At 34.5% G+C, this 27,438-nt stretch overlaps 2 protein-coding genes across 2 annotated transcripts in view; one reads left to right on the plus strand and one right to left on the minus strand.

The window, feature by feature from the left end:
- LOC148949349 (protein sly1 homolog) overlaps nucleotides 1-1,059 on the minus strand; it is a 204,263-nt gene extending 203,204 nt beyond the window's left edge. Inside the window, exon 1 of the mRNA XM_089093385.1 lies at nucleotides 971-1,059. Coding sequence (XP_088949511.1) covers nucleotides 971-995 — 25 coding nt within the window. The 5' untranslated portion in view covers nucleotides 996-1,059. The remainder of the gene's footprint in view (nucleotides 1-970) is intronic.
- Nucleotides 1,060-11,413: 10,354 nt separating this feature from the next.
- Nucleotides 11,414-27,438, plus strand: part of LOC148949350 (uncharacterized) — a 177,224-nt gene continuing 161,199 nt past the window's right edge. The window contains exon 1 of the mRNA XM_089092679.1: nucleotides 11,414-11,759. Coding sequence (XP_088948805.1) covers nucleotides 11,521-11,759 — 239 coding nt within the window. The 5' untranslated portion in view covers nucleotides 11,414-11,520. The remainder of the gene's footprint in view (nucleotides 11,760-27,438) is intronic.

The raw sequence follows: 27,438 nt of genomic DNA on the forward strand, positions 1-27,438 counted from the left end.
TTTAGGCTTATTAAGAATAACTAAGCATTTATATTGTAAATGAATTTCAGCCCCCCCCCCCTTGTAACGACTAACCCAACCTAACCCTGAAGGGCCAGCTATAGGGGGGGGGGGCTGAAATTCAGGTAAAGTTCTACAAAATCATATTATTGAGTTAAGAATAAAATGAATTCATCATTTGCTGCCTTTTTTTATGCTCATTTCTAATATAATAATAATTTCTATCATCAATCAATTTCAGCCCCCTCCCCCTTCCACCTATATATTCCCATTAAGGGGTTAGTTATTTTAGGTATAAATAGGGGGGGGGCTGAAATTCATTTCCCATAGAAATGATTATTATATTCATTATCAGCATAAAAAAGGCATCAAATGGTGTATTCACTTTATTTCTAACTCAATAATATGATTTTGTAGAATTTTACCAAAATTCATTTCCGATAGAAATGATTACTATATTTGTAATCAGCATAAAAAAAGGCATCGATTGGTGTATTCACTTTTGTCCTAACTCAATAATATGATTTGGTAGAACTTTACCGCCTTTTTTATGCTGATTACAAATATAATAAGCATTTCTATTGGAAATGAATTTCAGCCCCCCCCCCCTTATATATATTCCCATTCAGGGTTTGGGTAGGGATATTTTGGGGGGGGGGGCTGAAATTCATTTCCAATAGAAATACTTAGGCCATTATATTCGTAATCAGCATAAAAAAAGGCATCAAATGGTGTATTCACTTTCTTCCTAACTCAATAATATGATTTGGTAGATATTTACCTAAATTTTTTATAGAGGCTAAAGCATTAAGGCCGCAATTAGCTATCAGACAACTGGTTTTCTTGCCTTATTCTATCAAAATTTCTTAAATTACACTCTGTTTCCCAGCATAATATGCTATAGCATCACTATTTTTATTTTCAATAAAAAAAAATATTATACTGACAATAAATTGATGCTTCGACTTGCCTTTTTGACGCTGTCTTATGGACATTGTATTGACAATGGTATTTTTATCTGTCAAGAATATCGTGTCGTGTGTATAATTTAAATTCTGTGCCAAGATGGCTGTTTTGAAGCATAGTTGCAAGATTCAGGCGAAATGCATAGCCCAAACCACCGTTAGCTCTTTATAGGGCTAAATTTAGCCGGTTATTGAGCCTAAGTAGCGAACGAAAATTTCGAAGCCCAAGATTTAGCCCTTTTTAATGCAGGATTAACAAAGTTATTCATTCAAATATTTCTTGTGTGACTTTGATGGGCAAAACGAGGAAACTATAATCGGATATCAGATAATATACACATAGGTGTAAATTAATAAGGAAATAAAAGCCCAGAGAAAAAAAAATCTAACTCTGCATGCTGGGACATTAAAAAAAAGAATTAAAATCAGTGCAGACTTTTCGAGGAAGCAGCTTAAAGATACTGGACAGACATGTCAGTATTTTCAGTCAGACATTCAAGAGAATTAGTTGTCCCTGATCGGTCATATGGCATGTTTCCTCAGTGAGAACAGTGCACCATGTTAGTGAACTCCTAAACGCCATAACTAAAAGCCATTATGCTGCAATGGCAGTCTGAAGCAAATAAGAACAAACGGTAAAAAAACAAAGATTGCCGATAATCAAAGTAATTTTTCAAATATTGTTCTTCATAATCATAAACCGTCTACTAAGACAACTTCGGCTACCAACTACAAATAAAAATGAACAACAAATGATGACATTCATTACGAGTGTTACTTTCAATTCATGTAACAACATGATTTTGACTTGCCTGAATTGTGACTTCAGCAGAAAACTCAAATTAGAGCAAATATTACAAAAACTATCCCGAAAAATAATTCAAAACAAAGCACAGATTCGTACAAAAAAAAAGTTATGGATGAACATAGATAAGCCTAATCTACCCCCATCACAATAGACTAGTACTTTTTTTATGGGCTACTAAAATGGAAAAGTCAGAAATAGAATAAACCATTACGTCCCTATCACGAATACAGCGGTGGCTGAAACTTAGTAAAGAGTGAATCTCGGCCGATAGTAGCGGAAAATTAGAAAACATATTTTTAGAAATACTGTCTAGTGCAAACAATTCTTATTCGATACTGATTTTGGAACGGTAACTATTACTTGGGTTAAACTTAAATTTAAATTTGGAGTGCGAAAACAAATTTCCACTATTTCTAAAAAATAGCTTGATATCCCTGAAAAACGGCGTTGCATTGAAATGAAAAGTATACCATTTAAATTGACATAACTTAAAATCCTTAATAATTGATTTACAGTTTTTCATCCCAAAAACGATCTCGAAGTAGTAGCAAGATGTAATCAATTTATTTCTTGTTGTTTGGTCTGGTTCCATGGGGAGTTCTTGTGCCAGGGTCGGATCCATGGTTTTTTTAAGGGGGGGGGGCGCAAAACAGGTTGATCCAAGGGTCCCTAATCCTAAACTTTACTTAAATCTAATAAAAGGACCAAAATGTATTGTTAGAAGATAGGCCATTAGCTTTTAAAAAGTGTGATATTGAAGACATATTCATCGAAGGCATGGTGCATTAACTTTTATTCAAATTCTGTTCAAATTTCAGGTTCGTTTCGGCATCTAGCAGCCAGGTTCGCAGATAAGAAATAGGAATTCACATTCCAAGACCCATTATAATATTGTGACCCAAGAATCCAAAGAAGTTAAATGATCAGGCAGGTTTGACAAACAGGATTTTTTCTTTCGAGAAAATTCAAGCACAAAAGTAGGGAAATCCAAAGCATCGTAGCCCAAAAACTGGCCCCGTGGGTTTTTAGTAACTTGTCCCACAAAACTGAAAATCTAATAGCCCAATTGGGGGAAAAAAGTTCAACCTGGTAACACGCTATAAAGCGTGCAAGGCAGTATTGTCAAATCAAACAAAGAGGATTATACTTTTTGAGCCTAAAAATATACTTCTTACGACAGATTTATGCTACGCCCAGGTTTCACGAACAAGTTAATCAGCGGTGAAGTGTCATTTAGTTTGATAAAGGGCAAGTAGAATTTTTTTCTAATTTCAACATAGCTTCTAAATAGAACATAAGCTGATAATAAAAACAAAAACTATTTATAACCCACAAAGTAAACAAAAGCGGGATATAAATAAAGAATAAAAAATACAAACAGAACGATAAATGCATTATAGAAACACTTATCAAGCAAAGGAGGCGGACAAACTCATTGTGAGCTAAAATAGCCTTCACTGTCGGGGGATTTTGTTTTTCGCTGAAAGTTGTCTGTCTTCTCGAAGCGGTTGATGGTCAGTGAAAACATTGTGTTTTACCCCATCATCAAAATTTTACTTCATATTTATAAAAAAAGAAAATAATGCAGTTCAAATTTAGTATCTTCTTCATCTTTGCTTCTGGATTTGTCTTCTTAACTAGGGAGTGGAAGAGCTATATAAAGGTATTCGGAATTGTGGATACTTGTATGATTGTATTTATTCTCAATTTCACGAACAAAACGGATTCAACACTTTCCTTTTTCAACTAATTCCAGTATTTCACCTTGACATCAGTCATCCAAAGAAAATATTCTTCCTGAGTTTGCGTTCGAATGTGGTAGGGAGAGTATCCTCTCGATAACTAGGGAGAGGAAGAGCTATATAAAGGTATTCGGAATTGTGGATTCTTGTATGATTGTATTTATTCTCAATTTCACGAACAAAACGGATTCAACACTTTCCTTTTTCAACTAATTCCAGTATTTCACCTTGACATCAGTCATCCAAAGAAATTATTCTTCCTGAGTTTGCGTTCGAATGTGATAGGGAGAGTATCCTCTCGATGAATTCTTTCAGGTCTAGAAAAACTTTTGCGTCGATAAAGTGTTCCGTTTAGAGTATTTTTCTCCACATAAAGTATGTAGTCATTTTGCTTATATCTTGCTTTCGGAGTCACTAAAAGCATTTGGCAGCTTGCACTACTGGGAATAAATATCTGTGAGTTTCGACATGAAATCTGTAAATCGGTTAATTACGACACCTAGTTATAGAATATTAGTTCTTTCAGTTCCCTGGGGCATCTTGCCATTTACAAACTGAAGTGACTTCCAAAAAGTATCATTGTGCGGGAATCGCTTCAACGTCCTTGTCACTGCGATAATATAGATACCTAAGCACCTTTCTCGAACAGTGCCCTGGTCCCAAACTGTCATTTATATAGAGGATAATGCACATCACATTGCTATTCATGAGGCAGAGCCTCAAGCGCATAGAGTATTTCCTACTGCGCCATATTGGCTTCAACTTATTAAAAGCCAATGTAGCTGGTCCAATCCTCCTCTTGATTTCGTCGCTTGATTTCACCATTGAAATCAATTCAACTCCCGAGGTACTTAAATTCATTGACCTGTTAATTTGTATTATCTTTACATTTCAGTATCAGCCGACTCAGATGTAGACATGCCCATTGTCTTACTGACATTTACTGTGAGCCCCACTTTTTCGGCCTTTTCATCTATATTGTCAAATAAGAATAGGGACTGGGGACATCCCTATTTGACCCACTGGAAACTGACTGACCCAATGAAAACTGGAATAAATGTAGCAAAGAACATGATTTTTCAGCAAAAGGATGTATTGCAGTTATTAGAGATGAATTAAAATAAAACTGTTCTATGTTTGCATAAAACATAAATTCCGGTATACGTTTTTCTTCAGCAAACTCTAAAGTAAGTACCAGAGATCATTTCTGGTTTCTGAACTATAACTTCGAAGAGCATAGAAACAGATATTCTAGTTGAAGGCTATAGTTCGAGCGAGGAGACTACTACTACTACTACTAATACTAACAACTCACCGCAGCGCCAAGCCGCATGAGGCAAACATAGCTACGCACGCTTCTTCTCCATCCCAATCTATTCAAAGCCTCCCTCTTCAACCCTCCCAGGAAGTTCTCATTTCCTTTAAATCTTTCTTTATGACATGTTCCACCCCAGACGCGGACGACCTGCTTTCCGTTTAGCCCTAGACGGTTGGCCGAAAAGGACAATCTTTGGCAATCTGTCATCCTTCATCCGCTAAGCGTGCCCTAGCCACCTTCTCTTAATATAGTCCTAGAAAACCAGGATTGAACCGTACTTTTCGTATAGCCTACTATTTACAATGTGGTCAGTCAGTCAAGCACCCAAAAAAATCCATAGGCAAATTCTCTGGAAAATATTTAGCAAATCTTCCAACGTTTTTCGGAGTACTCATGCTTCAGAACCATATTTGACCACCATAGCATAGGTACTCAACAGTAGTGAAAATTTTGTTCAAAAATGGGGTACATGACAGCACGAGCTTGGGGAAGTTTCCCAAAACGTCACAGCAATAGCTTCAGTTGCTACATGGCCACAGCATAGGTGCTGCGCTCGCGCGAAGGCGGAGTCATGAAGAAAGCAGCGCGACTGATGTGTCCCAAAAAATTTTAATGGAGAGTACAAGAACTCTCAATACTATATAATATTTATGCTGTGTTGACCACTGTCATCACTGTAGCCTTTAATATTCTAATCTTGGCTCGCACGCTTATCTTTCTATTTTTCCCAACTTTTTTCAAATGTAAAAAAAAAATCTTTATAACTAGCACAAAATTAAGAAAGGGTTGCACGCTAAATTTCTTTCCAAAGGAAGTATTCAGCAATAGAGAAAAAAAAATAAGACGCTCGAAGAATATAGATTCTGAAAATAATAAAATAGCAGAAAATTCGAAAAACCTGTTAAAAGAGGTCCGTACCATGTTTTGGTAACGATACAAAGTGTGATTCTGGCTGCGCTAAGGTTACTGAATTCATTACAATGGTAAAATGGAAGATCGGTGGAATAAGGGCTTTTTCGCCGTCCAAACAAAAAATTGTTAGCTAACAATTTTCCCAACAATAGTTTTTCCGCCATCCAACTAAGAAATGTTGGCTAGCATTGTTAGATGATATCTTTAACAAATCGAATACTTGTTGGAGAATTTAAAGCGAAATATATCTGTTAACTAACAATTTTGTTCCCACCATCCATAGCCAAGCTAACATTGTTAGCAAACAATTGGATCATGGAGAAACATCCATTGTGTGTCCGTGCATGTGTTTATGACTTCAAGTTAGTTTAATGGTAGGCGTAGTTTTATGAAAAAGCAGAACAACACTGAAATGACGTAAATACAGAATTAGTTGAAAGCCACATGTCAGTTATTGTAAAATTCCTAAAAAGCAAATAAGCCGGTCTAAGCAAGGTTCCTGAAACGCAAGAGTAAATTGAGCCAGCCTTGCTTATAATTCAGGCACAAAACGGCATAAGTTGGCTTTTTGCAATTAATTTTGTTCTATTCATTCTAACTTAAAGAAAACGTATTGAAATAAAAAAAAAACGAAACTTCGTTTAAGATCTAAACCTAATTTGACCATAAAAAATAAAAACATGAATAAAATAAAAACATAATTTGACCTCTGCTAAATATAAAATTAAATAAATAACTTTGGTCATCGCGACTATACACCAAAATGCAATAAGCCAGACATGACTTCTTATGAGATTAATTTTAAAAAATAAAATAAAAATTGATTTCTTTTCGATTTTTATTGACGTAGTCTTTTCCATGGAAAAAATAATATTTATGCCTTTTCAGTTTTTTTTCTTTAATAATCCATAGTATGAGTTACTGTTTGTATGTTGGAGAAAGTTTTTCAACAATTTTTAATCCTGACACAAACAGTATTTTTAATTTAATTTAGTGGATTCTGAAGTTGACCTGAAAGATAAAACTTAATATCGTTCCCAAAAGATTCTATCTATGCTCTGTGACAATCTGGATACATTTACACTCCTTTAATTTAGTTAAATTAGAGCAGAAGTAGTAATAGTAGTATCCCCAAAAGTTTCAACTTAATACCCAGAGTGGTTCTCGATATATTGCTGAGGTGTCTTATTGGCAACCCTAAATATAATAACTTTGGATTTATTTTAAAGCATCATTTAGTTTTAAAGTATAATGGACCAATTGAATAATTGTGGGGGAGGACATGCCTAATATCTGTAAGACATAGTTACTGGGTCGTTATTAATTTTTGAAATGAATTAGCTCCTTTAAATGTTTCAATGATATTTCTAGACATTATAGAGTGGTGCTGCCTATGATATTGCTTATATGTCCTTTTGAAAACCTGCATGCGCACAATTTTTTCCTCTAGTTGAAACTCCTAAACGTTCCCTAGAAGTTTCATTTTAATACCTTTAGCGTCATTAGTTACATTAACTGTAGTAGTAGTATTAAAAGTATACATATAGTGTCTTCTGGTTAATGCAAAATCCCCACAACTTACTTTTAAAGGTATATCTTAATAGTGTAAGTAATTCGACAGACATTATTTTGTCATTGTTCTCAAATTCCTCGTACTCATAGTTTGTTTTGATTTGGTTCATAATTCCACTCAATTATTTCTCGAAAGCTTTACCTCGATACTTCTAGCTTCCACAGTAGCAATAATTGTAGCAGCATACGCATAGCACCTTTGGTTTCTTTCACATCCCCTTCAACACACGCTGAAAGTTTCAGCATAATACATACCATCAACAATTCCTGAAGCATTTCTGATGCGTCCGCTAAACAACCTGTGTGGGCATAGTGTGTCTATATTTAGTTTCATTAAGTTTTTATATATCCCAAATTTTTCACCTTGATATCTTTAGTTTTAATAGCAGTAGTAGTAGTAATAGCAGTAGAATTAATTGCAGTAGCCTAAGCTTTAGTAGCAGTAGACTAAGTAGTAGTAACATAAGTAGTAATAATAGTAACAGTAGCGGTAGTATGAACAGAAGCAGTAGCATTAGGATGCAAATATTTTCTTTTTGTTAGTTCAACATCCCTCACAACAAGCCCTGTTAATTTAAACTTCACACACCAAACTGTTCCTAAGATATTGCTGTTACACCCTTTTGACAGCCTTCATACACAGAGGGCGTGCTCTGATTCAGCTCATCTTCCCCATCAAAATTTCTTGAAAATTTCCCCTTCATGCCCTTAGGCATAGTTGTAATAGTAGTCACAGTAGTAGTATTGATGTTACTAGTAAATAGCGGTAGTACTATAAGCAGCAGTAGTATTAACCTATTGCCTTTTGGTCAGTTGAACATCCCTCTCATCAAATCCTGGAAGTTTCAACTTAATACAATTAGCCATTGCTATGACATAGCTGATATGTCCTTTTGATAACCTGTATGTGCATATACTTTTTGGAATTTTCATCTCAACGCTCTTAGCATTACAAGTAGTAGCAATAGAAGCAGTAGCGTAGTAGTAAATGTAGGAGTAACAGTAGTATTAGTAGTAGTGTGCACATACTGCCTTTTAGTGAGATAATCTTCCCCTTTAAGTATTCTCTGAAAGTTTCAACTTAATACCCAAATCAATTCTTGAAATACGCTATTTTGACAATGTGCATACACATAGCGTCTTTTGGTTTAGTTCAAATTTCCCCTCAATACTGTAAACAGGGTAGTGTGGTAGTAGTAGCAGTGGTAATTGTAATAGTATTGGTAGCAAGCAAATATTGGCTTCTTGATCATTTCCTGAATTTTCCGAATTCCTGTGTTGTACCTTTTTGACAGTCCGTATGCCCATAATGTGTTTTGATTTAGTTCAATACTCCCCTCGACATGAAAGGCTCACTTGAATACATTTCGTTTTCTTGGGAAGAAAAGTTCAAACATGCATACCTTTTTCAATAACATATACTAGGTATAAACGATGAACGGATTGCCTAACCCCAAAGACATAATTACTGGACCTGTCAACTATGCTGAATACAATATGTCTCTCAAAATTTCGATCGGATATGTTTCAGGAAATGACAGGCTTGGGGGGGAGGGGGTGACGTCCCTCTATTCACTTTTGAGTCTTTAACAGGGCACTAAAACTTCCGACTTCCAATCAAATGAGCCCCATCCGATCCAAAGTTTACGCAACTGCCCGTTCCATACAAACTTTATATGCCCTGGGCATAACTTACAACTCTTGCCCATGGGCTCTGGGGGATTATGTCCACCCTAAATTCTTTCTGATATGATTTTTGGATTATTGGTAACACGATGGCTATTTCACAATTTCAATTGAATGCGTTTGGGAAAGAGGGTGGGGGGGCTATTTGCTCTCCATCATGTTCGACTCTGAAAGGGGAACTAGAGCACAAATCATTTCAAATCATTGAGCCTCTTCTAAAGTTCACACGACCACCCCTTCCGTAGAAACCTTATATGCCCCTTGGGCATAAGTTACAACCCTTACCCCCAGACTTTGGGGGATTCTGTCCACGCCAAAGGCCTCATTATATGACCTTCGAAGTATTTTTGAGCAAATTGCTGTCTCAAAATTTTTATCGGATGCATTTTTGAAAAATATAACGTAGGGGGGGGGGGCTCCCCATAACTTTGACTCTTAAAAAGGGAACTAGAACATCTGATTTCCAACTCATTGAACCCCTTCTGGAGCTTATACGACCGCCCTTTCAATAACGACCTTATATGCCGTCGGGGCACAACGTATCGGGGCACTTGAGCTGAGGGCTGTGGGGGGGCGGGTGTCATCCTCAAAGACATAATTGCCAGACCTTTCAACTACGCTGAACAACATGGCTATCTCACAATTTTGATCAGATGTGTTTTGGGAATTCATTGGCGTGCGGGGTATTCACCCTCCGATCACTCTGAATTTCACAAAGGGCACTAAACCTTCTAATTAGCAATCCAATGAGCCCCTTCTGAAGTTTATACGATCATCCTTTCTATATAAACCTTGAGTACCCCTAGTCAATAAGTTACAACCCTCTCCTTGAGGGCTGTATGGGGGGTTGTCATCCTTAAACACATAATTTCCGGATCTTTCAACTACGTTGAACAAAATGGCTATCTCAAAATTTTGATTGGATGTGCTTGGGGAAATAATGGGCATGGGAGGGGGGTTAGTTGCCCTCCGGTTACTTTCGACTATTAAAAAGGGCACGATTTCTTTCAATTTTTAACCGAATGAGCCCTTTTTGAAGTTTTTACGATAGCTCCTTCGATACGAAATGTCCTGGTCTAAAACCAAAAAACATTGTGCCCACATCTCCCTTTACTTAGGCGGCGCTATTGCACTGCCCATGATAAGCTTGGTCAGACAAAAATTGTATTTGTTCAGACAAAAATTGTAAGTGTGTCCCTTAGTAATTTGTTCCAAATTACTAAGGGACAATCCAAAAATGAAAACTGGGTAAAAGAGGGATCCATGAGAATAATGAGCAGTTATTTCTACAGAACTACAACAGAAAAAATTAGTACCTGAGTTGCTCCAATTGTTGAACAATTTCAAAACTTAGAACCTAGGTTCTGTTTTATCCTTACAAAAAAAAGGTACAGATTTAGAAGTAGTTGCTCTAGAAGCATATGAAGACAGATTAGACCTAAAATCCATAAAGAGGTATCGAATAAGACTCAGTGTGCATGGGCAGCATCGTTGTTTTGGTGCATCTGAGGATGGATAGCTCCCTGGTGGCGCACCTATAGAGATAAAAACTGTGCTTGATATACCATAAAACAAAACCATTTCCGATGCAGCTCAGTTCAAAAATCTCTTTAAGGGAATTTTTCTTCAATTTTTGAGCGAAGTTTTTCAGTTGAATCAAATCAAAGGTATGAGGCAAGGCTAACTCGAGATACTGAGTAGAAAGATATGCCGCTTAAAAGATTATAACTCCATTGACGACTTGGAAATAATATATTTCTGGGTTTTAGAGTTCTTCAAAAATTAAAAAATTTGGTAAAAAATCCATAGTTTTCAACCACTCTTCCCCCTCTCCAGTCTCCCCACAAAAAAAAAACAACTTAGAAGTATTCTGATCGGAAACCGTAAGCGATGTATTTGTTATTCATCTACTTACAAAATATAAACATGTTTGAATTTTGTTCGATTAAGTCTGTAGATGCTTATGCACACGCGGAGAGGAGGGGGGGGGCAGTCCACAGGTCCTTATTTCATCAAAATCTGAAGATTTTTCGCATAGCTTCTTCCATTTTAATATCAAAGAAAGAATTCAAGTGTCTAAATCTAATCTTCCATTCAAAGTTTATACATTATAGGCGGTTTCTTTATCAAAACTGTCATAAACCGTCTTTACTATCGCATTGATCCAAGCTGTGACGTTACTAGGATTCGTAGGTCTGTCCCAAAAATTGAGCGCAAATAAATGGGCGATTAACCTTAAACAAACTGGTATCAAACAAGGATTACTTTACTTTTGCATCGGTTTTTTAGACGCTCTTGGGTTGGTTTAAACTTGTTGATTTAAGACATCGTGCAGGAATTTTAAACTGCGTTAAAAAAATACTCAGCTGACATAAGAGAAGATCGCCTCAGCCGCACAGCGCCTGTACAGTCAAAGTTAGTTGAAACCCGCTTACAGTATAACACACATCAATGAATGAAATTGTGGATCGTTAAGTAAAGTGATTATATTTGATAGTTGCTATACAGTGAAAAAAGATGAAGAATCGACCAAGCGCAACTGGTGATTTAGTAGCAGCAACGCCGAAAGATGAGGCTAAAGCTTCTAAAAATAAGAAAGGTCAGCGACTGGGGCAGAGACAGAAAATCGAGCCTCTTTGTGAATTAAAGAATGCTGTGAAAGGGATGGTTATTCTTGAAGATGGAAAGGCTTCCCAGTTTATCAAGAAAGATAACATCGAGAATAGTTACATTCTTGATGAAAAGCCATTCGCAAGGTAAATCTTATATGTTTACAGGCTAAAAGTTCCAAAATATTACAATCGCAGTTCACCCGTATTTTTCAGGGTATCAAATATGATAAAACAATTCTTGCTTCATAATTGGTTCGCTTTTCGTATAAAGTGAACACATCACTAGGCGCCATTTCTGGTAAATATTTACCAAATCATATTATGCCAATTCTGGGTTAGGTTAGGTTAGGTATAGCCTATATAGGGGGAGGGGGGAGGGCTGAAATTCATTTCCGATAGAAATGCTTATTTTATTCGTAATCAGCATAAAAAAAGGCATCGAACGATGTATTCACTTTAGTCCTAACTCAATAATATGATTTCGTATATATTGACCGGAATAAAGTGAATACAGCATTCGGTAAATATATACCAAATGATATTATTGAGTTAGGAATAAAGTGAATACACCATTCGATGCCTTTTTTTATGCTGATTACGAATATAATAATCATTTCTATCGGAAATGAATTTTAGCCCCCTATATATGCCAATTCAGGGTATAAATTTCTACATTACGGGGGGGGGGGGCAAATTTTATTTCTAATGTAAATGGGAGGTAAGTTTAAACTTTACCCCCACCCCCCTTAATGTAGAAATATATACCCTGAATTTGCATACTTCGGGGGGGGGGAGCTGAAATAAATTTCTGAAATTCCTAGAATCATTTCCTAGAAATTATTATTATATTCGTAATCAGCATAAAAAAAAGGCATCAAATGGTGTATTCACTTTATTCCTAACTCAATAATATGATCTGGTAAAAATTTACCAATCTCTGTTCTCGCAAATTCAATTTTAAGGCTTTTAGGGCCCTTGAAAATAATAATATCATTCTTTATTTTTTGGATATAAAAATCGGTTATAACATTTGTTTCGGTACTTGTGCATTATATCCCATACAGCGCTATATACTTTGTCCGGAAATACTACAGGGAACCCGTAAAACGGGTATTTGCAATGGATAAATGGATCGCAAAGCGTGATTTCTCATTGCGTTTACAATATTTGAACTGTTTTTTTGGGGGAGGGGCGTTTAGGGGGGGGGGTACCTAGGGGGGGGAGGAGGCGTTTGGGGGGAGAGGGGCGTTTAGGGGGGTTTACAAAAGGATTGTTTTTCGGGGGGGGGAGGCTACGAAAATGGTACTTGTTAAGAATCCGATAAACTAATGAAAACAGGTTTCCGCAGCATAGTGAGGTATTGCTCACTCCGTAAAAGATATTTAAACTTTAGTTTTTTGGGGTTAAAGGGGCAGAAAAGGTACCTAGGGCTAGGTTACGTATTTAATATATGCTATGCTTTGCACCCACCACCCACCCCACCCCTAATGTGCAAATATATAGCCCAAATTCGTTCATAAACTATTATATATTCATCCTGTTTTTTTTTTATTTAACTAGCATTAACGAAAATTCATTTCTCGCGTGTTTATCGGATTCTTAACAAGCACCAAAAAAACTTTAAAAGAAGCATAAAAAGTTTGTTTATATTCATTTTTTATACGTTTTTTACGAGTCAGACAAACATTTCGGGGGGGGGGAGGTGATCAAACCCCCTAACCCCCCTGGATATGGCCTTGCTGACAAGTACCGGTACATTTTATATGGCCGTTATAAAATCAGAACGTGGTATCTATGCGGGCAGGGTGAGTTGTGAATATCTCTGCTCCTTCTGTAGCCTTTTCTAAGGCTTAGAAAATTTGCATAAAGACAAGTCTACAGCTGTTATAATCCTGGGAAGGAATAAATCTTTCTGTAATTTTGGTTTGAGTCTGATTTTCTTTAAAATTAAATCCATAATTTGATATATTTTGATTAAATGGATTGATCCCTTCGCCAGGAATTCTCATCGTTTTTAAAATTTAAAGTTTAATTTTGCATGCAAATTTAATCGCTCTTTTTATTTGAGGATTTCAAAAATAAACTCATCCCTAAGAAAATGTATCCTAAAATATTTCCCCCCTGTCCCCCACCCACCACTGCTATTCTGGCGTCTCCCCCCTGGGAAATTTTCTCAAATTTCCCAGGGCATCCTTGCACAAGAGAAGAGATCGACAGGCTTACAACAATTTCACATTTCACATTACAACAATTTTGCTGTTCGAGTAGTTGTAGTAATAGTAGTAGCCGCGATAATAGTATTAGTAGTAGCGTGCAGATATTGTCTTTTGTCAAATGACCTATCCCTTTAAGTATTTCCTGAAAGTTCAGACTAATTCCCTAATATATTCATGAGAAGCGCCATTTTGTCAATCTTATTGCAGATAGTGTGTTCTATTTTAGTTCAAATTTCCTCTCTATATTCCCTCAAATTTTCACCTTCATACCCTTAGTCTTAATAGTACTAGTATCATAGTAATAGTGGTAGTTAAAGGTGGTAGTTGAAGGGGCGGTAGTAGCAGTAGTATTGTGGTATTAGTATTACTAGTAGTAGTGGAAAGAAAATATTGCCTTTTTGGTCTATTGATCATCTGAGGTATTATGTTCTGGAAGTTCCACATTAATACACTCAGTCATTTCTGAGTTACACCCTTTTCACAATCCGTATGCAAATAACGTGTTTTGATTTAGGTCAACACTCCCCTGAACATTCTCTGAACGGTTCACTTAAGTGCCCTTCGTGTGTTTGGACAATTAAGGTCAAACATGCCCACCTTTAACAATAACAAATACTGTGTGTGAACAATGGGCGGATTGCATAATTTTACAGCCCTCGGCCCAAGGGCTCTGGGGGGGGATGATATCCTCAGAGACATAGTCACTGGACCTTTCAACTATACTGAACAAAATTACTATCTCGGAATTTTGATTGGATGTGCTTGGGGAATTGATGAGCGTGGGAGGGAGCCGATTGCTCTCTAACCACAGTAGAAAGGGGGGTACCAGCCCTACGAAAACACATGTGCTGCCATCTACAATTTAGTGTAACGCTGACAGTACATAATTTATGGTTTTTGTCACTGAAAATGAAAAAACAGGATTTTTCTCACTTTGATGTATGTTTCATTGTTTCGTACTGTTTGATGGTTGAGATACAGAGGGGAATGCATATGGCTTCACTTAGGGGAATAGGATTATGCGGGAGTCTAAAGAGATAGAAATTCTATTGTTAAACACGGCTTCACTGATCTTTAATTCAGTGAGATAAATTGATATTCTAACGAAACCATAATAGTGTAGCTAGGAACATTTATGAGATGAAGAGATTAACGCGGGAAAGGGTTTCCTAGGAATTTCAAATGTGACAGCGCAGGGATGCCAAAAAAAAAGGAACACGCAGAAATTACGTTTAGGGATTATTGGGGGGAAACCGTTTTAGGCATTTTAGGGAATTATTTGGGCGAAACAGTTTGAGGAATTTTAGAAGATGATTTAAGCGGAATCGTTTGAGTTATTTTAGAAGATTATTTTAGAAGATGATTTAGAAGAGGAGGTGAGGATGAAACTCTGTGGTCTTTATAATACACAAGCTCCATTTGAACAGTTTTGTGAGGTCCCCTACCCCAACAACCCCCCTACCCCAACCCCAAAGGGCCCCCGATTGCCCCTGGGCCCCCAAAGAGCCCTCGTCACTCCTTACCCCCCCATTTTTTAATACTTTTTAATTTGCGCATTTTGAGACACAAAAGGGTCCCCATCCCCCACAACTTTTGGCTCCCCCTCCCACCATTAGTGTTTTGTTGTAGTTTACCTTGTCACAGTTACATTCTCTTGATTTTTCAAAGTTCATTTTGAATTTCTTTCGTTGAAATGCAAGAGTTGGAATATTTCAGTAGTGTTTTGTTGTGGTTTACCTTGTCACAGTTACATTCTCTTGATTTTTCAAAGTTCATTTTGAATTTCTTTCATTGAAATGCAAGAGTTGGAATAATTCAGTAGTGCTTTGTTGTAGTTTACCTTGTCACAGTTACATTCTCTTGATTTCTCAAAGTTCATTTTGAATTTCTTTCATTGAAATGCAAGAGTTGGAATATTTCAGTAGTGTTTTGTCGTGGTTTACCTTTTCACAGTTAAATTCTCTTGATTTTTCAAAGTTAATTTTAATTTCTTTAATTGAAATCCAGGAGTTGGAATATTTCACTTGTGTTTTGTTGGGGTTTACTACGTAACAGTTACATTCTCTGAAATTTTCAAAGTTAATTTGAATTTCTCTCGTTTAAATGCAAGAGTTGGTATATTTCAGTTGAGTTTTGTTGTGGTTGACCTTGTCACAGTTACATTCTCTTGATTTTGCAAAGTTCATTTTTAATTTATATCATTGAAATGCAAGAGTTGGATTATTTCAGTAGTGTTTTGTTGTGGTTTACCATTTCACAGTTACATTCTCTTGATTTTTCAAAGTTCATTTTGAATTTCTTTCGTTGAAATGGAAGAGTTGGAATATTTCAGTAGTGTTTTGTCGTGGTTTACCTTGTCACAGTGACATTCTCTTGATTTTTCAAAGTTCATTTTGAATTTCTTTAATTGAAATGTAAGAGTTGGAATATTTCAATAGTGTTTTGTCGTGGTTTACTATGTCACTGTTACATTTTCTTGATGTTTCAAAGTTCATTTTGGATTTTTTTCGTTGAAATGCAAGAGTTGGAAGATTTCAGTAGTGTTTTGTTGTAGTTTACCTTGTCACAGTTGCATTCTCTTGATTTTTCAAAGTTTATTTTAATTTCTTTCATTGAAATGCAAGAGTTGGAATATTTCAGTAGTGTTTTGTTGTGCTTTACCTTGTCACAGTTACATTCTTTTGATTTTTCAAAGTTTATTTTGAATTTCTTTCGTTGAAATGCAAGAGTTGGATTATTTCAGTAGTGTCTTGTTGTGGTTTACTATGTCTCAGTTACATTCTCTTGATTTTTCAAAATTCATTTTGAATTTCTTTCGTTGAAATGCAAGAGTTGGAATATTTCAGTATTGTTTTGTCGTGGTTTACCTTGTCACAGTTTCATTCTCTTGATTTTTTCAAAGTTCATTTTGAATTTCTTTCGTTGAAATGCAAGAGTTGGAATATTTCGGTAGTGTTTTGTTGTGCTTTACCTTGTCACAGATACATTCTCTTGATTTTTCAAAGTTCATTTTGAGTTTCTTTCATTGAAATGAAAGAGTTGGAATATTTCAGTAGTGTCTTGTCGTGGTTTATCTTGTCACAGTTACATTTTCTTGATTTTTCAAAGTTTATTTTGGATTTCTGTAGTTGAAATACAAGAGATGGGATATTTCACTAGTGTGTTGTTATGCTTTACATTGTAACAGTTACATTCTCTTGATTTTTCAAAGTTCATTTTGAATTTCTGTCGTTGAAATGCAAGAGTTGGAATATTTCTGTAGTGTCTTGTCGTGGTTTACCTTGCCACAGTTACATTCTCTTGATTTTTTCAGAGTTCATTTTGAATTTTTTTCGTCGAAATGCAAGAGTTGGAATATTTCAGTAGTGTTTTGTCGTGGTTTACCTTGTCACAGTCACATTCTCTTAATTTTTCAAAGTTCATTTTGAATTTCTTTCATTGAAATGCAAGAGTTGGAATATTTCAGTAGTGTTTTCTCATGGTTTACCTTGTCACAGTTACATTCCCTTAATTTTTCAAAGTTCATTTTGGATTTCTTTCGTTGAAATGCAAGAGTTGGAATATTTCAGTAGTGTTTTGTTGTGCTTTACCTTGTCACAGTTACATTCTCTTAATTTTTCAAAGTTCATTTTGAATTTCTTTCGTTGAAATGCAGGAGTTGAAATATTTCAGTAGTGTCTTGTTGTGATTTACCTTGTCACAGTTACATTCTCTTGATTTTTCAAAGTTCATTTTGAATTTCTTTCATTGAAATGCATGAGTTGGAATATTTCAGTAGTGTTTTGTCATGGTTTACCTTGTCACAGTTAAATTCTCTTAATTTTTCAAAGTTCATTTCGAATTTCTTTCATTGAAATGCAAGAGTTGGAATATTTAAGTAGTGTTTTGTCGTGGTTTACCTTATCACAGTTACATTCTCTTAATTTTTCAAAGTTTATTTTGGATTTCTTTCGATGAAATGCAAGAGTTGGAATATTTCGGTAGTGTTGTTGTGCTTTACCTTGTCACAGTTATATTCTTTTGAATTTTTCAAAGTTCATTTTGAATTTCTTTAATTGAAATGTAAGAGTTAGAATATTTCAGTAGTGTTTTGTTGTGTATTACCTTGTCCCAGTTACATTATCTTGATTTTTCAAAGTTCATTTTTAATTTCTTTCGTTGTAATGCAAGATTTGGAATATTTCATTAGTGTTTTGTTGTTGTTTACATTGTCAAAGTTACATTCTTTTAATTTTTCAAAGTCCATATTTGATTTCTGTATTTGAAATTAAAGAGTTGTAATATTTCAGTAGTGTTTTTTCATAGTTTACATTGTAACAGTTACATTCTCTTGATTTTTCAAAGTTCATTATGGATTTCATTCGTTGAAATGTGTTTTGTTATGCTTTACCTTGACACAGTTACATTTTCTTGATTTTTCGAAGTTCATTGGGATTTCTTTCGTTGAAATGCAAGAGCTGGAATATTTCAGTAGTGTTTTGTCGTGCTTTACCTTGTCAGAATTACATTCTCATGATTTTTCAAAATTAATTCTGGAATTTCTGTCATTGAAATTCAAGACTTTGAATATTTCAGTAGTGTTTTGTCTTGGTTTACCTTGTCATAGTTACATTCTCTAGATTTTTCAAAGTTCATTTTTTATTTCTTTCATTTAAATGCAACAGTTGGAATATTTCAGTAGTGTTTTGTCGTGGTTTACCTTGTCACAGTTACATTCTCTTGATTTTTCAAAGTTCATTTTGGATTTCTTTCATTGAAATGCAGGAGTTGGAATATTTCAGTAGTGTTTTGTTGTGGTTTACCTTGTCACAGTTGCATCCTCTTAATTTTTCAAAGTTCATTTTGAATTTCTTTCATTGAAATGCAAGAGTTGTAATATTTCAGTAGTGTTTTGTCATGGTTTACCATGTCACAGTTACATTCTCTTGATTTTTCAAAGTTAATTACGGATTTCATTCGTTGAAATTTGTTTTGTTATGCTTTACCTTGAAATAGTTACATTCTCTTGATTTTTCGAAGTTCATTGGGATTTCTTTCGTTGAAATGCAAGAGTTGGAATATTTCAGTAGTGTTTTGTCGTGGTTTACCTTGTCACAGTTACATTCTCTTGATTTTTCAAAGTTCATTATGGATTTCATTCGTTGAAATGTGTTTTGTCGTAGTTTACCTTGTCACACTTACATTCTCTTGATTTTTCAAAGTTCATTTTGGATTTCTTTCATTGAAATGCAAGAGTTGGAATATTTCAGTAGGGTTTTGTTATGGTTTACCTTGTCAATGCTACATTCTCTAGATTTTTCAAATTTCATTTTGGATTTCTTTCATTGAAATGCAGGAGTTGGAATATTTCAGTAGTGTTTTGTCATGGTTTACCTTGTCAAATTTACATTCTCGCGATTTTCCAAATTTCATTTTGGATTTCTTTCATTGAAATGTATGAGCTGAAATATTTCAGTAGTGTTTTGTTGTGCTTTACCTTGTCACAGTTACATTTTCTTGATTTTTCAAAGTTCATTTTGAATGTCTTTCATTGAAATGCAAGATTTGAAATATTTCAGTAGTGTTTGTTGTGCTTTACCTTGTCACAGTTACATTCTCTTTATTTTCCAAAGTTCATTTTAAATTTATTTCCTTGAAATGCAAGAGTTGGAATATTTCAGAAGTGTTTCTTTATGCATTACCTTGTTACAGTTACATTCTCTCGATTTTTCAAAGTTCATTTTGTATTTGTTTCGTTGAAATGAAAGAGTTGGAATATTTAAGAAGTGTTTTGTCGTGGTTTAACTTGTCACAGTTACATTCTCTTGATTTTTCAAAGTTCATTTTGAATTTCTTTCGTTGAAATGCAAGGGTTGGAATATTTCAGTAGTGTTTTGTTGTGGTTTACCTTATCACACTTACATTTTCTTGATTTTTTAAGTTCATTTTGGATTTCTTTCATTGAAATGCAAGAGTTGGAATATTTCAGTAGTGTTTTGTTGCGGTTTACCTAGTCACAGTTACATTCTCTTGATTTTTCAAAGTTCATTTTGGATTTCTTTTGTTGAAATGCAAGAGTTGGAATATTTCAGTAGTGTTTCGTCGTTGTTTACCTTGTCACAGTTACATTCTCTTGATTTTTTAAAGTTCATTTTGGATTTCTTTTTTATTGAAGTGTAAGAGTCAGGTTAGGTTAGGTTTTTTGAAGAAGCGCAAAATGTTCAAGTTCTCTTCTGAATTTTATTAAAGAAAAGAAAAAAGCTATAGTCCAATTCTAATTTTTTCCAAAGAAAATAAAAATCTCCGACCTTTTAATAAACATTCTAAGCGTTTGACATGCTAACGTATCCTAAAATAATGGAAATATAACAAAGTAATGTATAATAAATTTTTAATGAAATAACAACATGTAGCATATTAACACAAAAATATGTTTCAGATATTATTATACATTATTAACATCGTTGAACAGCGGTGGACATTTTGAATCTGTTCCATAAAATTATTTATCATGTTCTCTTTTGATACTAGAGTTACTCGCTTCTCTTAGTTCATAACCAGTAGAATAATGATTCATCCATTTTGTGTCATATACAATTTTTACAGGGGTGTCACCTACTGGCTCAATCTGCATTTCTTCTTTAGTATTATTTGATTCATTGACTATATGGTCTATATTAGTAATAATGCTCACTTATGCTTCATTTTCCATCAATTTATCTTTATAATCATTGATGATATTTTATGCCAATGCCCTTTTTATTTTGCCAGCGATTTCACTGTCTATTCTCACACTGTGTTTACACAGGTAACAGTTCTGGCAGGTAGACATAATATGATTTATTACACTAGAGCAGTAGGCCTTTCTTTTCCTCTTTGCTTTCATTTGAATAGTAATACCAGAACGATGGGAATAGGATCTATCAATAGGTATCGTGTTACCAGAACCATTAGCAAGAAGATGACCATCTTCATCAACTGTTATTTTTAAGTTGGCATTCTCCTTTAGCACTATCATCTCTGGTGATCTCACTCTCGCATTTCCACCTTGAGCAATGTTGAATGATTTCGATAGTCCAAAGAAATTTAGCTTTTCACTATCATGACAACGCACACATACATTTCCAATAAGATATCCATTAATGCTCGTCTCATAGTTTAAATAACGATCTATGTCGGTATTCAACACAACGATGATTTTATCGTGTGTACACACTTTCACTGAATAATTCATTTTCACTTTTTTTCTAAGTATGATACAAGATGTTTATCCTGCCAAAGTGTGAAAATTACTGATTTAATACCTACATTTAACTAGGTAGTGTCGATAACCCGCCCTACAGCATCACTGAGACAGCTGCATAGTGTCTTTGACCAACCATAGAGTATAATTGATACAGCCATATGAATAAATATTAATAAATAAATAGAAACATTTCTCCCTGTTTAAGTTAGGTTGGATTAGGTTAGCTTATCATGAGCCCCCCCCCCAAAGGCCCCCTGCCCCCCCCCCCCAAGGACCCCGGGCCCCAAAGAACCCCCTCCTTCCCACCCCCTCCCTTTCCCACTACATAGAAATACAAAAACCATAGGTTAGATTAGGTTAGGCTAGATTAGGTTAGGTTAAGTTAGGTTATGTTAGGTTAGCCTTTGTACGCGCGCGTACATAGGCTAACCTAACCTAGCCTAATTTAACCTAACCTAATCTAGCCTAACCTAACCTAATATAACCTATGGCTTTTTTATTTCTATGTATTAGGAAAGGGAGGGGGATGGGAAGGAGGGGGTTCTTTGGGGCCCGGGGGTCATTGGGGGTGGGGGGGGGCCTTTGGGGGGGACTAAACACAGTAAGAATAGACAGTGAAATCGCTGGCAAAATAAAAAGGGCATTGGCATTCAATATCATCAATGATTATAAAGATAAATTGATGGAAAATGAAGCATAAGTGAGCATTATTACTACTATAGATAATATAGTCAATGAATCAAATAATACTAAAGAAGAAATACAGATTGAGTCAGTAGGTGACACCCCTGTAAAAATTGTATTTGAATCAAAATGGATGAATAATTATTATACCGTTTATGAACTAAGAGAAGCAAGTAACTCTAGTATCAAAAGAGAACATGATAAATTATTTTATGGAACAGATTCAAAATGTCCAACGTTGTTCAACGATGTTAATAATGTATAATAATATCTGAAAACTATTTTTGTGTTAATATGCTACATGTAGTTATTTCATTAAAAATATATTATACATTACTTTGTTATATTTCCATTATTTTTTGATATGTTAGCATGTCAAACGCTTAGAATGTTTATTAAAAGGTTGGAGATTTTTTATTTTCTTTGGAAAAAATTAGAATTGGACTTTAACTTTTTTCTTTTCTTTAAGAAAATTCAGAAGAGAACTTGAACATTTTGCGCTTCTTCAAAAAACCTAACCTAACCTGACTCTTACACTTCAATAAAAAAGAAATCCAAAATGAACTTTTAAAAATCAAGAGAATGTAACTGTGACAAGGTAAACAACGACAAAACACTACTGGAATATTCCAACTCTTGCATTTCAACGAAAGAAATTCAAACTGAACTTTGAAAAATTAAGAGAATGTAACTGTGACAAGGTAAAGCACAACAAAACACTACCGAAATATTCCAACTCTTGCATTTCAACGAAATAAATCCAAAAATGAACTTTGAAAATTAAGAGAATGTAACTGTGACATGGTAAACCAAGAGAAAACACTACTGAAATAATTCAACTCTTACATTTTAACGATAGAAATCCAGAATGAACTTTGAAAAATCAAAAAAATTTAACTGTGACAAGGTAAAGCACAACAAAACACTACTGAAATATTCCAACTCTTGAGTTACAAGAGAATGTAACTTTGACAGGGTAAACCATAACTAAACACTACTGAAATATTCCAACTCTTTAATTTCAATGAAAGAAATTCAAAATTAACTTTGAAAAATCAAGAGAATGTAACTGTGACAAAGTAAACTACAACAAAACACTACTGAAATATTCCAACTCTTGCATTTCAACGAAAGAAATCCAAAATGAAATTTGAAAAATCAAGAAAATTTAACTTTTAAAAGGTAAACCAAGACGTAACACTACTGAATTGCTCCAACTCTTGTATTTCAATGAAAGAAATTCAAAATGAACTTTGAAAAATTAAGAGAATGTAACTTTGACAAGGTAAACCATGACAGAACACCACTGAAATATTCCAACTCTTGCATTTCACGAAAAAAATCCAAAATTAACTTTGAAAAATCAAGAGAATGTAACTTTGACATGGTCAACCACAACAAAACACTACTGAAATAATCCAACTCTTGCATTTCAATGAAAGAAATTCAAAATGAACTTTGAAAAATCAAGAGAATGTAACTGTGACAAGGTAAAACACAACAAGACACTACTGAAATATTCCAACTCTTGCATTTCAATAAAAGAAATTTAAAATGAACTTTGAAAAATTCCAGAGAATGTAACTATGACAAGGTAAATCACAACAAAACACTTCTTAAATATTCCAAATATTTCATTTCAACGAAATAAATCCAAAATGAACTTTGAAAAATTGAGAGAATGTAACTGTGACAAGGTAAACCAAGACAAAACACTACTGAAATATTCCAACTCATGTATTTCAATGAAAGAAATTCAAAATAAACTTTGAAAAATCAAGAGAATGTAACTGTGACGAGGTAAAACACAGCAAGACACTACTGAAATATTCCAACTCTTGCATTTCAACGAAAGAAATTCAAAATGAAATTTGAAAAATTAAGAGAATTTAACTGTGACAAGGTAAAGCACAACAAAACACTACTTAAATATTCCAATTCTTGCATTTCAACGAAAGAAATCCAAAATGAACTTTGAAAAATTAATAAAATGTAAGTGTGTCAAGGTAAAGCATAACAAAACACATTTCAACAAATGAAACCCATAATGAACTTTGAAAAATCAAGAGAACGTAACTGTGACATGGTAAACCATGACAAAGCACTACTGTAATATTCCAACTCTTGCATTTCAACGAAAGAAATCCAAAATGAACTTTGAAAAATCAAGAGAATGTAACTGTGACAAGGTAAACCACGACAAAACACTACTGAAATATTCCAACTCTTGCATTTCAACGAAAGAAATTCAAAATGAACTTTGAAAAATCAAGAAAATGTAAGTGTGTCAAGGTAAAGCATAACAAAACACATTTCAACAAATGAAATCCATAATGAACTTTGAAAAATCAAGAGAATGTAACTGTGACAAGGTAAACCATGACAAAACACTACTGAAATATTCCAACTCTTGCATTTCAAAGAAAGAAATCCAAAATGAACTTTGAAAAATCAAGAGAATGTAACTGTGACAAGGTAAACCACGACAAAACAGTACTGAAATAATCCAACTCTTTCATTTCAATGACAGAAATTCAAAATGAACTTTGAAAAATCAAGAGAATGTAACTGTGACAAGGTAAACTACAACAAAACGCTACTGAAATATTCCAACTCTTGCATTTCAACGAGCGAAATTCAAATTAACGTTGAAAAATCCAGAAAATGTAACTGTGACAAGGTAAACCACAAAAAAACACTTCTGAAATATTCCAACTCTTGCATTTCAATGAAAGAAATTCAAAATGATCTTTGAAAAAATCATGAGAATGTAACTGTGACAAGGTAAACCACAACAAAACACTACTGAAATATTCAAACTCTTGCATCTCAATGAAAGAAATTCAAAATGAACTTTGAAAGATCAAGAAAATGTAACTGTGACAAGGTAAACCACGACAAAACACTACTGAAATATTCCAACTCTTGCATTTTAACGAAAGAAATTCAAAATGGACTTTGAAAAATCAAGAGAATGTAACTGTGACAAGGTAAACTACAACCAAACACTAATGGTGGGAGGGGGAGCCAAAAGTTGTAGGGGATGGGGACCCCTTTGTGTCTCAAAATGCACAAATTAAAAAGTATTAAAAAATGTGGGGGTAAGGAGTGACGGGGGCTCTTTGGGGGCCCAGGGGCACTTGGGGGCCCTTTGGGGTTGGGTTAGGGTTGTTGTTGGGGTAGGGGACCTCACAACACTGTTCAAATGGAATCATATTTTAAATCATCTTCTAAAATCATCTTCTAAAATACCTCAAACGGTTCCGCTTAAATCATCTTCTAAAATGTCTAAAACTGTTTCGCCCAAATAATCCCTATAACGTCTAAAATGGTTTCGCCCAAATAACCCTTAAACGTGATTTCTGCATTTTCCTTTTGTTTTGGCATCTGTGCGCTGTCACATTTTAAATTCCTAATAAATCTATTCCCGCGTTAATCTCTTCATCTCATAAATGCTCCTAGTTACAATATTATGGTTTCGTTAGAAAATCAATTTATCTCTCTGACTTAAAGGTCAGTGAAGCCGTGTTTAACAATAGAATTTCTATCTCTTTAGACTCCCGTATAATTCTATTCCCCTAAGTGAAGCCATATGCATTCCCCTCTGTATCTCAACCATCAAACAGTACGAAACAATGAAACATACATCAAAGTGAGAAAAATCCTGTTTTTTCATTCTCAGTGACAAAAACCATAAATTATGTACTGTCAGCGTTACACTAAATTGTTGATGGCAGCATATGTGTTCTCGTAGGGCTGGTACCCCCCTTTCTACTAACCACTTTTTCCTCTTATAAAGGGCACTGGAAATTTCAATAACCAATCGAATGAGCTCCTTTCGAAGTTTATACGACATCTCCTTCTATACGAAGTGGCTTGGTGAAAAAAATACTTTATGCCCACATCGCTCTTACTTATGCAACGCTGTTGCGCTGCCTATGACAGGTGTTGCGCATGATTTTTACATGTTCGCAGGTTTTCCTTCCTGCCAACGCTCATATATATGTAATGATTATGCCTCATAGAAATTCATAGACTGTTTGAACTACCCTTTTTCCATGACTATCTACCTAAATTCTGCCCTAGGATGGATCGATGGATGATAGACTATGTATTATCAAGTGAAATGACATCATTTTTATACAATTCTGAAAAAAAGCTTATGCCAGCTTCGCCAGTCACTCAGACTTTCTATCTTGGCTTTTTCTGAAATAAGCCATTGCTTGATGGCAAATTGATTTCAGTAAAAAAAAAACTTACATTTAAAATAATTTTAATTCAAAACAAAACATTTAAAATGTTTTTACTTCAATAAATAATATATTATTAAAACGTTAAGGAATAAATATCAGTATATGTGTATTAAACTGACAATCCACAGTAATTTTTTTTCAATAAAGTGCAAATTATGTTCTGGTCCTGAGAAGGCGTGTGGGTTGTCAGCCCTACTCACGTTAATTTTTGCTGGTTTTGAGTTTGACTCGGTTATTTATTCTAATTTCTGTTCGTTTTGAGTTTCATTTATTTATTAATATTGATTTGTGGTAGTTTTACGCTTGGAAGGTTATTTGACTTTACTTCTGATCATTTTTGGCTTAGTGAAGCTCTTTACTTTTCTTTGAAAACTTGTTTTGTGGGAAAATTTTTTGAAATTAATTGTTTATAAAAAAAACTTTTATTTTGTACAGTCTGCATATATGTTTAGGGCAAATGCGCCACCACTTGGCATTATCACCTCTGAAACAAAAGGCTATAAAATTTGCTTTTCTACAACGATGAATTGAGGAATATCTCGAAAGTTCTGTTCGATTGAATTTGTTGTTTTACGGCCAAAATGTTGTTTTACGACACACATTGGGAGAGATCGCACTTTACTGTGGGTCGATCTCTTGCGTTATTATTTCCAAAATAGAATTTCCCCCAAGTGATTTCAAAGAGAAGTAAAACCGAAAACTAGCAGAAATAGAGCAGTATAACAAGTCTTAGTAACTAAAAACGGACATAAATTATTATGAATGAATAAATGACAAGTAAAAAGATAAGATCATTTACGTGGATAATTGATTCAGGCTTAAAACGACCAAAAATTAATAGCCTAATAATAAATAAACGAAACCTAAAACGAACAGAAATTGTCAAAGATAAGATAGGGGCTGCTGCCTCCTCAAATCCTATACAAGAAATGAAATGTCTTTTACTTTAGGTACAAAAGAATAAATTTGGTACAATTATTTTGTATCTTGAAAACTTTTTTTTTTTTTTTTTTTTTTTTTTAATTTGGCTTAGGAAGATCCTAAATATGTAATTTTCTCAATGTCTAGCTTTTTATTATCTTTGATTATAAATTGGGATTATCACTAATTGTAAACTGAAGAATATGTGGCCTTTGAAACTCAAATTCAGAAAGAAATTTAATGGTTAAACAATTGTTTTGGCTTTACCTCTACATAATATTGTCATGGTGTGACTTATGAGATGACACCTGGTGGCCCCTCGTCGCCTTATGAGGTAATCTCCTTAGTGCTTGCAGCAAAAGATTTGATAAAAAAAGAAGGTTTTGAATGTACATAAACTTTACGCTTTTTGGACCCTGCTTCGGGCCCAAAACAGGTTTATCAGGTTCTATAAATTACAGGAAACATTAAAAGTAGACTACGTATTTTTCCTGCACTTTAACTTAAATTGAATATTGTCAGGG

Source organism: Artemia sp. Qi Xiang Cuo, chromosome 8 (assembly GCF_049724085.1).
Source record: "Artemia sp. Qi Xiang Cuo chromosome 8, ASM4972408v1, whole genome shotgun sequence".
Taxonomy (NCBI): Eukaryota; Metazoa; Arthropoda; class Branchiopoda; order Anostraca; family Artemiidae; genus Artemia; species Artemia sp. Qi Xiang Cuo.